The sequence below is a fragment of the Taudactylus pleione genome, unplaced genomic scaffold (assembly GCF_031769625.1).
Source record: "Taudactylus pleione unplaced genomic scaffold, aTauple2 ptg000520l, whole genome shotgun sequence".
NCBI classification, from domain to species: domain Eukaryota; kingdom Metazoa; phylum Chordata; class Amphibia; order Anura; family Myobatrachidae; genus Taudactylus; species Taudactylus pleione.
Window position 1 is genome coordinate 4,663,052 of NW_028284922.1, and position 14,028 is coordinate 4,677,079.

The 14,028-nt window shown below is 43.7% G+C and overlaps 1 protein-coding gene across 7 annotated transcripts in view; it reads right to left on the reverse strand.

The window, feature by feature from the left end:
* The window catches only part of LOC148501315 (cytosolic beta-glucosidase-like), a 123,469-nt gene that overhangs the window by 48,476 nt on the left and 60,965 nt on the right, over positions 1 to 14,028 (reverse strand). For all 7 annotated transcript variants that reach the window (XM_088450624.1, XM_088450623.1, XM_088450620.1 and 4 more), the window contains exon 5: positions 10,677 to 10,800. In XM_088450624.1, coding sequence (XP_088306750.1) covers positions 10,677 to 10,800 — 124 coding nt within the window. The remainder of the gene's footprint in view (positions 1 to 10,676; positions 10,801 to 14,028) is intronic.

Sequence of the window (14,028 nt, forward strand, 5' to 3'; positions counted from 1 at the left end):
GGTTGAAATCGCGCAAGTTATTCAAGAACAAAACATTAACCCCTGAGCCGGTATCGGTTCCTGAGTATAAACTGTATGTTTCTTGTTGTGGCTGAAACTTTACCATGCATTATTTTGATGGGAGAATGTTTATACAAAAGGCAAAATACAAAAAACAAACACTCTGCATTTTCATATACTGTAGAAAAACACACATCCAAGAGGAACTTTTATAATCCATCCAAAAGAACTAAAAAAAAAAAAAAAGATATAAAAGAAGGCAAAGTAATGTAATAGCGTGATATGCCAATATGATTTATGAAGCACTGAAGCAGGGAAAGTAAAGTAAAAAGCAACCTTTGTGTGCTCAACTTCTCCTTAAAACTGAGTGGAATTGTAAGATAACAGACAGAATGGAATGACGGTGGATCCAAGAAAACTGGAACAAACGTGATAAGCCCTTCTCTTCTCAAGTTTCAAGAACATTCACTCTTACCTGAAGACTGTATTAAGAAGAAAGGAGTGGGATTGAACAGTCAAGTCATATCATACCGTTCTCAGTGCGTCTCAATAGCGACACTTTCTTTAAAACATTTTAACATGTTATAAGACCCCAACTCAAAAAAGTACATTACTATACAATGAGGCTGATGCGGGGTTGTATTTACACCCTTTAGTCTGTGTACCAGTAGCACATGCACCAGGTTTATACATCAGTTACACTTCACACGTTTTTATTAAAATTGTCTTTAGAGCAAAAAGGCATTCGCTATTAAGCTTGATTTAAAATAGATAAGAAACCGTCTATAATACAGCAGGTATATTCTTCCTCGTGTACAAATGACAGTCCCAATTAAAAATATTTTAAAATACACCTACATAATAATATACTATAGTCGTGATCATCAGCTGCAGGGGATTAATCCTTACTTAGCCAATAAGACTCAGCCAGGTAGTTCTGGTAACAACATGAATGGACATTTGCACCAGCCCTCAGTGACCCGCAGATAATACAGTGACAGTACTGACATGTGTATCTGTGTCTCAGTCACAATTATGTGAACAGACCTTTGTTGTATTCAGACGGCATTTGACTGCTTCTTACCTCTCCGTTCCGCTTTTCCAAGCACAAGGCGGTGCAAAATTCAGATGTGACCAAATCAGCACACAGCGGACGTAGGCTTATGCTTTTTCCAGTGCATGGGTTTGGTAAACGACATTCTCATGAATATTGTTTCAGCTTCCAAAATGTGGGCTACCATCATGGGCTGGCTACTTGTGCACTTGAAAGTTAAAAGAGCTCTGCCCCAGATCACATAAGGGGTCTATGTACAAAGGCTTGGAGAGTATATAAAGTGGATGGAGATAAAGTACCAACCAATCAGCTCCGGCCATTTTTTCAAACACGGCCTGTACAGTGACAGTTAGGAGCTGATAGGTTGGTACTTTATCTCCATCCACTTTATCTCTCTCCAAGGGAGCGAATCAATTGTTGTGTGGGTGGCGATAATCAATGGGCGCCCAGAGTTGCAATACAATTGTTCTGGTGCCCATTATTTATCGCCGTCTTCACGCCCTATTAGTCCTGCTTAGGGTCCTCTAAAGGCGGTCAGGTCGCCCAAACCATGGTTTTATTGCACATTTGTGCTCGCACCCTCCTAAGGGTGCGGGCAGAAATGCCAGCGCCGGGGGCTATCACGCTCAGACGGAGCAACAATTGAATTGCTCCGGTCACCTTAAAAAAAAATAGCCGCCGTCTAAACAATTGAATCGCCCCCCAAGGCATAGTACATCTCCCCCTATATCTTATTGCATTCACATACACATACATTTTGACAGACTATTTAATATCTCAGCAGCACTTCATTTATTATGAAGCAGTCTGGGAGAGAGTGGGGGGTTTAAACCTCACATCATCGCCAATGTGCGCCCAAATCTGCCCAAACACAAGTGTGTTTAAGGAGAATCTACAATTTCCTTTTTCTTAGTGTTCATGCCACAAGACCAGCGCCGGAATCCTGACATGAGTGGAGATGCCGAAGCCGGAATCCTGTGGGGAGGGGAGAGTTAAATTTAGGCACCACAGGGGGGGGGGGGGCTAAGGTTAGGGTGCTGGAGGGGGGAGATTAGGGTTATGCTGTGGATAGTGAGGGGTTGGGGTTAGGCACCACCGGGGGGAAGGGGGGGGGTTAGGCACTAAGGGGAGAGGGTTAGGTTTAAGCACTAAGGGGTGAGGGTTAGGTTTAGACACTAACCTGGAGGGTTAGGGGTAGGGAGGGTTAGGATACAGGTAAGGAGGGTTAGGGGGTGAAGGAGGGAGGGTTAGGGTACTTACTGTGCCCCTGTTGGGATTCTCAGCATCGGGATACCGCTGTCGGTCTTTTGACAGCAGGCATCCCGAGTGCCGGGCTCCCATACCCAACCCAGAACAACACATCTATAATCACTACAAGTTGCCAAAGTAGTGCAGATGGTTGGATCTGCCAGTGTAAATAACACTTTCTTTCAAGCAGTTGTGGTGCCTAAATTAAATTTTTCTAATGGACTAATACTGTAGGCTGCAGCTGGAGGCTGATACTGTAAAGAATTTGGTTTGGGAGGTGTATGAAAACATTAAAAGAAGCCCAGAAGGAGGCTTTTAAAGTAGTTACGAGTTCTCCCTATCCATGGGTGTGTTTGCAGATTTGATAGAGAGGAGGGAGGCTCGAACCAAACCTTTGAATGACAAGGTGAAATCAGTATTTCACAAGTGTCACAATGGTTTCTTCCAGAGGGAAAAATGTCATGCTGACTGCTAGCTAGAGTCTGCAAGTGCCAAGAGCCCTCATTTTTAAACATGCTATTAAAGATTAACTGAGACATGTAACCAAGACCTGCTGCTGCTATTTGTTCAAAATGATATAATATTGCAGGAGTGACCATGCCAGTGGACACAAGAGAGATATTCTTTTGTATCTGACTTTCTCAGTCTTGCAGAAGTGACACATTATATGGATCTTACTGAAATGTTTATATGGCATTTTAGCCATTTACAAGCTACTCCTGACAAGAATCATAAGCCAACCCGGATATCTTGTTACATCAATATCTAAGTTGAAAGGCAAGGAATATAAATTAGGGCTATTTGCAGATGGCTTATCAGTGCTGATGGTCACATAGCTGGAAGTTTCAGGCCCTAATGTAGTAGCTGAGCTTTATGAATTTGGGAGACTGTCAAACATTAAAATAAACTAATCAACATCAGTGTCCATGAATCTCTCCCCATCTCTGGGTGGCAGGCACACAAAGTTAGCCATGTTTGTAATGTGCAGTGAAGATTGTGGTGACAAATTGCCGAGAATTGTCATCAGTGCCTGATTAACCAATAGGCTGCAGCTTTGGGCACAAGGAGTTGAGGTGGGGGAGGGGGTGGGGAGTAAGTCGGGGAATAAAATGAAGACCTAATTCATTACATGCTGGTGGCGACCGCACAGCTTAATTAAAGAAGCGTGTTAGTTACTCAGGTGTCTTGAGGTGGTGTGGAGGGAAGTAATTAAAGTAACTACCAGAAGGCTGTGGTGACCATGATGTCACCTACTACTAAAACCTTAACTTTATGCACATTGTGCTACAGCCCCATTTGGGCAGGCTGAAGAACCGCACAAGATTATCTCTAGAGTCTTCCTTACATTCCCCAGAAGCCAAAGTTTACTTTACACCCCACTAACATCATTAGATGCAAGGATTAAACATGTCAGTTGTGTAGAACAGTCATGATCTGCCTATGTGCAGTGTGAATGGCGATTTCCTGGGGAAGCATAAACCCTGAGCTCTGCGCTTAGCAGCATTATAGGGGTGCTAGGAGTGTACTAGCCTAGAGCAGGGGTGGGGAAACTTTTTTCCTCCGAGGGTCATTTTGATATATATAACATTATTTGCGGGCTCGGTACAGGCCACACACCCTCCGTGTGATGTCACATGGGGGTGGGGCCACAATCACCAGTGATTACAGCAATGCCCGGAGCATCCTGAAGATGCTCTGGGGAGCTGTAAGGGCAGCGGTTTGGCCGTCTGAAGCTTCCTAAGGACTCTCCTGGCGGCACTGCTGCATAGATTCTGGCTGCATGGTGCCATTCTAGTCACCCTGCAAGCCAGCTGAGGCTAGCAGAGAAAAGCTCAGAGGGCAGGACCAAATGACTCCGTGGGCCTTATACGACCCCTTGTCCTGAGGTTCCCCATCCCTGGCCTAGGGCATCCAGAACCTATAATCGCCCTGGAAGTCTTATATTATATGCTGCAATTAAGTGTTACACAAATTCAGCTTACACTAAGATATTTTGAGATGTTTTTTTTTTTTTTTTTTTATCATACTCACTAAAGGTCCAATGGGTAGGTAAGAAAATGTAAAAACCTTTGCACTGAAGAACACTGGGCCCGATTCATTATTGTATGGAAATTCCGATGTTTACACAGATCGGGCGATTATTAGCCATTGCACATACGTATAAGCTGCACTGCGCACACGCAGCATTGTATTGCGATTACATCTGCACAGAGGATTTATTAGCAAAGTGAGTGACAGGTTGCCAGTGTTTGGGGGAGGTAATGAAGGGTGGCTACAGAAAGGCAGGCACGTCAGAACCGTTTAAACACTGTTTACTGGGCGTGCATAAATTAGCCACTGCATTATTGCTCGTGGCAAGAGAGCACCTGCGTTTCTGGAGACCAGCTGTGCCTGTGACAGGTTAGACCTACTCAGCAGGTGGGCGACTGATCTGCGTTCGATTTTTCCGGATTATGTGCATTTGCGGCAGATGCTTTCAGTGGGTGTCATTAGCATATTTTCGCAACTCCGATTGGATTTGCGTACAAACATCAATCAAGCCCAGTACTCGTTGCTTTTCCTGCCACTCCCCAGGCAGTGATGCCAATTCCCCAAATTTTGAATTTATTACATTGTAACTCGGCAGTGAGTGGCACGACTTCTTGTGACTCAGCACATTCGTACAGCTTCAAATGTCTCAGTTAGATGGTCTAGTCCCATCCCCAGACTGTAGTAATGTGTGTTTGTGTAAGATTGCAGCCGCAGCTCGTGCTGTAGATTCCATGCATCTCGCAGCTTTAAAAGGATTCAATGAGAGATGGGTTTTAGGTTAGAACAAAGCTGGCTTTGTTGCATGAAGAAGAGCTTTTATCCCTGCATTTATTACAGTCATTTATATACATTGGATATGTTAATGAACGTAAAGTTTTGGAAAAGCTTTTTGTTTAAGTGAAGACATTTTTCATATCAACTTAATCTCTGTTTCCTATAACAACTTTTGAACAGGTGTACATGCTTAGCATCTTGAAGTTAGGCGAATTTTGTCTGAATTTCAAAAACATTTAATTTTGCAATTTAAATGAAGTATGTGAGACATGGCAGAACACTGCCCTCTGCAGGCCATGAGTACACAATGCTACACAAACTTTGGTAGATAATTATATTACTATTTATATACAATCATTAAATTGACGTTCAGATAACAGTACAATTAAAAGGTAATGATAATAATAATAATGATGATGTAAAAATGATCTCAACACAAGATATAGGCTTTCCATTGTATAATTAAGTACTGTTGAGTTAAATAAAAGAAACTGAATACACACATCAATTTCTTCAAAAGATAGTGATAAATGAGTAATATATACTTGGGTAAAATAAAAAAATGTTGCTTTAAATCCAGCAGCAAGATTGGCAACAAAATCTGCACTTTTGCTAAATCAGAACTGATCATATTTACCCCTATGAGTTATAAATTGAGATAATTTGCTAAATGGGGATTGCTATTATTAGGTCTTGGAAAATCGAGTACTGTGCTGTATATATCGCGATAAAAGTATATAAGACACTGCTTTGCTCGCATATTTCTACGGTAATTTATTTATTCAGTAAAGGCAACGATTAGTGAAATAAAATAAATATGGCGGCTTGCAGGTATCAACTTCTGTTCTAGCATTCAAAAAAGTTTGCTTAAATACTGTCTTTTGTATTATATAAATTAAAATACATTTTCGGTCTTCATACTTAGGGGCTCATGTTGAGTGGGATGGAATTTACATCTAAATTGCAAGCGTAAAATGCAACCCCCATAAAGGCGCATTTTACCTGGCTTGTAGAGATGCCCATATCGCAAGATGTATGCCAGATCAATAAGGGTAGCAAATGCTCCTGGTTTACTTCATGAGAGAAGAGTACCTGGTTTACTCCAGGAAATGTGTCTCCATATTGGTAGCAATAAGGGGGTCATTCAGACCCGGTCGTTAGCGCCGATGCGCTGGGACCGGGTCGATGGCCCCCCACAGAGCATGCGCACGACGGCGCCGGCACCGTCGTGCGCATACGTGAGACCCGCTACGACCGACAGCGCCGGTTGTAGCGGGTCTCGATCCAAAGGGGGCGAACTGTCGATGTTGATTGACAGCTCGCCCCGTTTGGAAGGCGGGCCGGGGGGGGGTGGCAGCCCAAACAGGGGAATTACCATGGGAACGCCTACCGTTTGGGGGCGGCCCCACTGACATCACTAGTGATGTCAGTGGAGAGCTTCCGGCTCAGACAGAGCCGAAAGCTCTCCGGGGGTTACGACAAGGGAGACCCTACCCTAGGGTCTCGTCGTAAGCCCCGATGGTCGCGATGGTCTTGACCATCGCGACCATCACCTTAGGCGGTCGTAAGGCTGTGGGTGTTAACCCACAGCCTTACCACCGCAAAGGAGGACGTCTTGAAAATTCAAGAGGTCCTCCCCTCATTCAGACCGACCGCACGCTCTGTGCGACCGGCTCTGAATGAGGTCCTAAGTGCTATAGTTACACAGTATACTCGTCTATGTCTGGAATTATATAATGTTATACTGTAAACTGCTAGAGGTTAAAAAAGAAAAACAAAAGTTTAGGTTACCAAAAACTGAAAAATAATGTACATGTCAGTGTTATAAAAACATGCCTTCTTCAGAGAATAAGTAATGGGCTAAAAATAGGCTTGTCTGGGCCAATCACTACTGCCAGGAGGATACTGAAGACTGGAAGGTCAAAATGTAAAAGGGCAATGCTTTTAATTGCAAAACTCCACATATTTTGCTATTAAAAGCAATGCTCTTTTAAATATTGGGCTTAAAACCTCTAGGACACCTCGGCTTATCTATAAAACTGTGACATCAACTGTCAACTGTCAACATAGACGAGGAAGCGTGATGGTCTGGGGCTCTTTTGCTGGACACTGAGGGCCATATTCAATTCCATGTGAAAAGTCCCGTATTTTTCGCATGCTGGACTTTTTGACCACTTCGCTGGTTTTCAATGCGGAAAAGTACCGCGTGCGTACCCGTTTTCCGCCATTTTCAATTAGAAGTCGGCGAAAACGGGAGCCAGCGAAACTGTAATATGTGAAAAGTACTGTCAGATTTGGGGAAATGAGCCTGACACCCCCCAAAAGATGGTCTGACAATGGGGATCACTATAGATACACCCGAATACCCCTGCTGAAGGTATTAGGGGTACTTATATGCTCTATTTCATGTCTTTGCAGTAGTGGTGAAGAATAGCATTTGCAAGGTTTTTTTGTTCAAAATAAGTAGTCCCCGCAAAATTGGGGTACATGAAAATGGGGGCTAGCATATTTTGAAGTTGCTAAAGTGAAGCTTTAAAAATCTTTAAAAATCCACCTACCGCAAACACCTACAAACGTAAAAACACATGGGGCATACTTAGGGACCCCCCTGGAGTCTATTTCGCTAGTTTTTAAGTTTGCTCCCAACTTTTAATTTTTTCGACAACCAAAATAAAAGTAGTTTTTTGTGGTGATCTAAAGTTTTTTTTAAACTTTTTTTTGACTAGGATTACATTGGGGGACTGTCCCAAAGGTGCAGGGTGGTTCCCGCAGCTTTGCACCCAAAATCCAAATTCTGCACTTTTTTCGACTGCTATTCATAGGCGAATCTTTTTCGTCTATTCCAATGCATTGACTTTCCGCACCGGCAAAAACTCTTTGGAACTGAATACAGGGATAAGTTTTTGCTGGTAAAATGACGTATCCCCGGTTCTTTTCCACGGATTCGTACTTATCACGGCTAGTTAAATACGGCCCTGAGTCAGCAACTTGCACAGAGTGACTGGTACTCTGGACCAAAATGGCCACCACAGCATTTTTTCAATGCCATGCAACACGCATAGCTGGTCAATGGTTCATCCTACACAGCAACATAATGACCCACAACATACCTCCAGGTTATGTTATGTGATAACTTGGGGGTTAATTAGCTCGGTAGACTGGGGTCAGTGGTGCAGTGAGTAGGTCCACACGTAGCATTCCAGTTTAAATAAACATAAATGGTGCTTTACTTCCAGCATGTGAAATCAGGAAACAGAAAAATAATAAACAACCTATCCCTTATTTAGGGCACTAGCTCATTTCTTGAGCCCTCTCTATTAAAGTGCAGCTAGTCTGTAAATAAAAGTCCAAAGGCAGCTTAGCCCTACTTCATGCAGGTTAACACAGGCTCCGGCCTGGTCTTTAGTTGGCTGGCTGCCACAACCTCACAGTCTGGCCTGCTTCCTTGCAGGTACCATAGCTGAGTCCCAGAGTTTGATAGCCTTCCCTGTTTCCCACAGGTCTAGGCTCAGGCCTCCTGGCCCTCAAAAGCTTGCTAGCACAGTGAGCTCTGTCTGATTGGTCGGCCTCAGTCCTCCCTGGACTGAAGTCACTGGGTCCCCTTACACCTCTGCCCAGAATCCTTTTCTTCTCTGTGTGGGCGGATCTCTCCTGCCTCACACAGAATCTGCTACTCACCAATGCCATATATGGTGATACTGCCACAGTTAGAACTACCTTCAAGGTATAAGAACAAGATGGTAGGCTAAATCATGCAATGATTTGGTGTTTTGCTAAATATAGTGGTGTTCACACAACATAGGAGCTCATAATGAAACATTATTTTTTTCTCAAACAAATATGCTGATTTGTTAATAAAATTATACTGAATGACGTCACAGCTACTGCTTATGCAATTTGCATAAAAAAAAAATATTGGGGACATTTTTGCAAGGTATAATTTTATAAAGTTAAAAAAATGTATGTATGTATATATATATATATATATATATATATATATATATATATATACATACATACATTTTTTTAACTGTATAAAATTATAACTTTATATATATATATATACACATGCAAGAAGAGCAGTCACCAGCTCGGCTGCTGTTCTGCATGGGAGTTGAGGAGGCTTGCTGCAGACTCACTAGTGTCGTCGCTGATCAGTCTGGATGGCTGAGCCTATGGCCTCTCAGACTGCAGGACGACTGCCTTCTTGCAGCCATATGTAGCCTGGCCGTCTGGGGAGAGGTTGAAGGCAGAGCCGGATTTAGGCCCACATGGGCCTGGAGCTGAAAATGTTCAAAGGCCTATACTTAGAAGGGGAGGAGTTGTGATCGGTGCTGTGTGAGTGTGTTCAGAGTCACCTTGGTGTGTACACCCCCTTACACTAAGAACACTACAAAGAATTAGAAAAAGTGCATCATTTTTTTTTGTTGGGGGGGACTAGAAAGACTATTTAAATACTTAAAATTTATGGCCAGTTAGGCAGCTGGTAATTATGCTGTCATGTTGATGGGCCTATTTTTATGTGAAGGCCTGGAGCTGTAGCTCCATCCGCCCCATTGTTAATCTGGCCCTGGTTGAAGGGCCCAGCCGGCTGTGCTGATCGTGGCAGCTGCCAGAAGATCAGCTTACAGCAGCTTCTCTGACATGGACGCATCAGATCGACCATGTCTGAGAAAGCCTAGCCTGTTGTGCTCGCTTCTCATGCGACCACAGCAGGCAAGTTAAGGAGAGCTCTCCTAAGAACATATTATTTGTGCTTTGAGTATAGCACAATGAGTACAATTAATATGTTGATCCATTGACGTCTAGGGTTGTTTTTTATTTTGGACCTGTGTATGCACAATGGTCCTCATTTCCACTTCTGGAAAGGGACAGTGTTCAACACTGATTTCCATCAAAACGAATAGGTTTGCAGAACAAAATGACAGAAGTTTATACAGGCTGATGGGAGGAGTTGAGCATAATGAGGGCATTCCTAGCAGAGTATGGAATAGTCGCGCCTCTGCAAAAAACAACATTCCTTTTTATCAGGTAGATGATTATTTAAATGCAATAAATGACACCAAATTTGCACAAGCTCAGAGCTGGTGTGTCCTATACTTTTAACAGGATGCATAAACCACATTGTAGTTCTGCCGAGAAACACAGTTAAGGTGCTCTTCAAATTAATAAAATGTTTCACATACAAAATATAACACATAGTAAAACAGTCCTGATGTCCACTCACATTCGATGTATTTAAGACTTTTATGATGCTACATCAAGCAGTGTTTTGGGAGAAACACAGGAAAGTTATATGTAAAGACGGGTTGTACTAAAGTGGGAACAGGTTGGACTTTGAAGCCACGTTGATACTTTAGAGCAGTGCGCTTATTCCGACTTCCACCAGTAAGATGCACGCCTAGGAGCACTTCTGTTCTGCACAGGAATCTCTCAATAGCAGAGAGAGAGAGTTTACACCTTAAAGAGTTCTGGGTGGAAGTTTTGAGTCTCACAACAACTCGTAAATGAGATCTATTATGGTAACAACAAATATGCTTTGCAAAATGAAACATAAATGTAAACTTACCCTTTAAAACTTCAGTTAGTGTTTCTTTAAAATATCCCCAGCGGTGTATGTCCTGGAGCATCGGAGGATCACTCTGAGCAAATCCATTTTCAGTGATGTAAATATCAGGGTTACCAAACGTGTGCTAGGAAAATAAATATATAATCATGAACACTCTCTGCTGGCTTATAATATCACACTGACAATACTTTGTGTCACTTCAGTAATCACAATTTCTAACCAAACGGCTGAACATTTTCAAGGATAAAACTATATACAGTAAGTGGAGAGTTGTGCATGTGGATCCAGGTGGTGGCAGTCTAATCCGAACCACCACCCCCTCCGCAGCCTGACATGTCGATGACATTTGACCTATTGACATTCTGATCATATCGACACGTGGCGTGTCGACATATGAACGGTCAACATTATGAATGTTGGCACCGTCATTGTCGCCCTTTTGACTACATCCCACGTGGGGCAATAGGGTGAAGAATAAGGGGAGATGGGAGAAATAGGGGGGGAATAATAATGGATATAAAATAGGGAGAGAGAGAGTAAAGGCTGTGGAAGAGAACAGCTAGCAACCCAGCAAATGGCGCTTCCAATATATTAGTACGATGATATTTCTGCATGTGATAAGTAAGTAGTAATGCTTATATCTCCAAGAGGTATGTGAGGGTGTTTGTATGTGTTCAGGTGGTAAGTGCCCAGTTGAATGTAGTGATACATGTGAGAGCACAGGTGGCATGTGGTGGTGTATACAGTATGTACATAGTATGCGGAGGTGACGGTGTGCCCCCTGATTTGCAGTGGTGAGACCAGGTACTGCGTGTGTCTGGGGATATATGCCGATGTTTGGGTATGCCCAGGTGATGTGTGGTAGTGTAGCTTTATATAATGATGCATCTGCCAGCTCAGCATGCCTAATAAAATGCATGCAATAGCCAAATAGCAGTCTGTACATTGGAGAAACTAGACACTCAGCTTGTCACTTAACACCCCCTTGTCTTGTCTTCATTTGTAATGTGTCAAACAAAGGGATTTTATAGCCTTGAAAGATTGTAATGATTTCCACTGTAGTGGGCTATTAAATGGTATAACCTTCATATTACTTTTGTTGTTTTATTTACAACATAGTCCACATTCTCATCTGCATTTTTATTGAGTGGCAACAGTAACATTCTTCAAAATATGAAACCTACACACTGTCATGCACAATGTCATCTAGTGGCCAAATAATCATGTTACATAATGGAATGTACTATGTATTATGAACAAATAATCAAGATAGACTTCATGACTTGTGGAAACTGACAGTGCTTGACAAGCTATTTCTTACACTTTACATAGTAACAATGCCACTGTATTAATGTGAACTTCTTAACCTTTTACTATACATATCTATCTATCTATATATATGTACTGTATATACCCTGTGTGTATATATATATATCTATCTATATATCTATATATATATCTATATATATATATATATATATATATATACACACACACATATATATGGGGTACACAGTGGACAGCATCACTGGGCCCCACTTATGCAGCACAATAGCCAAACTTAGGTCCAACGTTTCAGTCTATGGAAACTTTCCTCAGGAATACCTGAAACATTATATTTAAGCTGGTGGCTGGTATATAATTGCATGAATGAGTACCGGGAATGCTGTCAACTGTGTATTCTTTGCATGAATTGTACTTGCTTTGACATACAGTGGAGCGCTGATGTGTGTGTATTTACACACCTGTGCCGGCCACGCCCCTTTATGCATGTTCAGGGGGTAGGGCCACTAGCACTGGGAAGAACAGCACTTCCTGAAGCTACCGCAGGATGCACCTGGGGGCTGGACAGGCTGCAGTGTGTATGTCTTGAGTGTCCAAATGATGCTCCCGATGGGACTGCACTAGTGATTCTGGCTGCACAGAGCCATTCCAGACACCCTGCTAGCCAGATGCAGGGACTGTGGGGCAGCGACGGTGCCACAAACTGGACCGACTGCACCACTCGCACACCCCTAGTTACAGCGCTATATTTATATATATATAAATAGTGTCAGAGAGTTAATAGCAAAACAGGAGAGACGGCATTCCCGATGCTGTACCAGCCTGGTTGCTTTCTCAAGCTTGTGCTTCGGGAGGGGACCAGACTGGCCTCTTCAAGATGTTGCCACCAACCGTAATGAACAAAATAAAAAAAATCACAAAGAAGCATTTGGACAGGATTTCAAAATGCTATACATACAAATCACACCTTATACAATCTTCTTAAAGAAATATTACTTTGTGTTCATTCTAGCACCTTGCACCTGACACAACCCGTGCAGTTCCTCTTTCCTGTCTGGGGTGGTGTCGCTCTCAGCTCTGGTGCTTCTAGCACACTTTAGAAGCACTAGAGCAGAGAGCGACACCCCAGGCAGGAAATAGGAACTGCACAAGTTGTGACAGGTGCAGGGTGCTAGAATGAACACTAATTCCATATATATAGCATACTTACCGACTTTTAGCTCCCTCCTTCCGGGAGGGACCCGCATGTCTGTCACAGAAGAGGGCGTGTCACGGCAAAAGGGGGCGGGCATGTGTGTGGCCACACTATTGCATCATTGTGGTCCCGCCCCCTTTTCACAATGCCGTAAACGCCACTGTGAAGCAGGGGGCGGGCCACGATGACGCAAACCGCATCACAGGCCCTCCCTGATGCCAGGGTTTATCGTGGAACTGCGGGGGGGGTTGCCGGGGGCTAGGAGGCTTACCTACCTTTCTGGGGGGCCGGGAACGGCACCCAATTTTCGGGAGGTTAGGCAAGTATGATATATAGCTTTATTAACCCTGCACGCAGGCTATGAGTAAGCTCATAGAGCTGTGCCTGTTACCTACATACCTGCTCTCTTTAATAATTCCAGACATAAACTGCATCTCCAATTAGGTCAACCCTGCAACAATGACATCACAAATATCTCCTGCCAAAGATAATGGGGGTCATTCAGACCCTGTCGTTAGCGCCGATGCGCTCGGACTGGGTCGATGGCCCCCCACAGAGCATGCGCACGACGGCGCCGGCGCCGTCGTGCGCATGCGTGAGACCCGCTACGACCGACAGCGCCGGTCGTAGCGGATCTCGATTCAACGGGGGCGAGCTGTCGATGTTGATTGACAGCTCGCCCCTTTTGGAAGGCGGGCCGGGGGGGGTGGCAGCCCAAACGGAGGCGTTCCCATGGGAACGCCTACCGTTTGGGGGAGGCCCCACTGACATCACTAGTGATGTCAGTGGAGAGCTTCCGGCTCTGACAGAGCCAGAAGCTCTCCGGGGCTTACGACAAGGGAGACCCTACCCTAGGGTCTCGTCGTAAGCCCC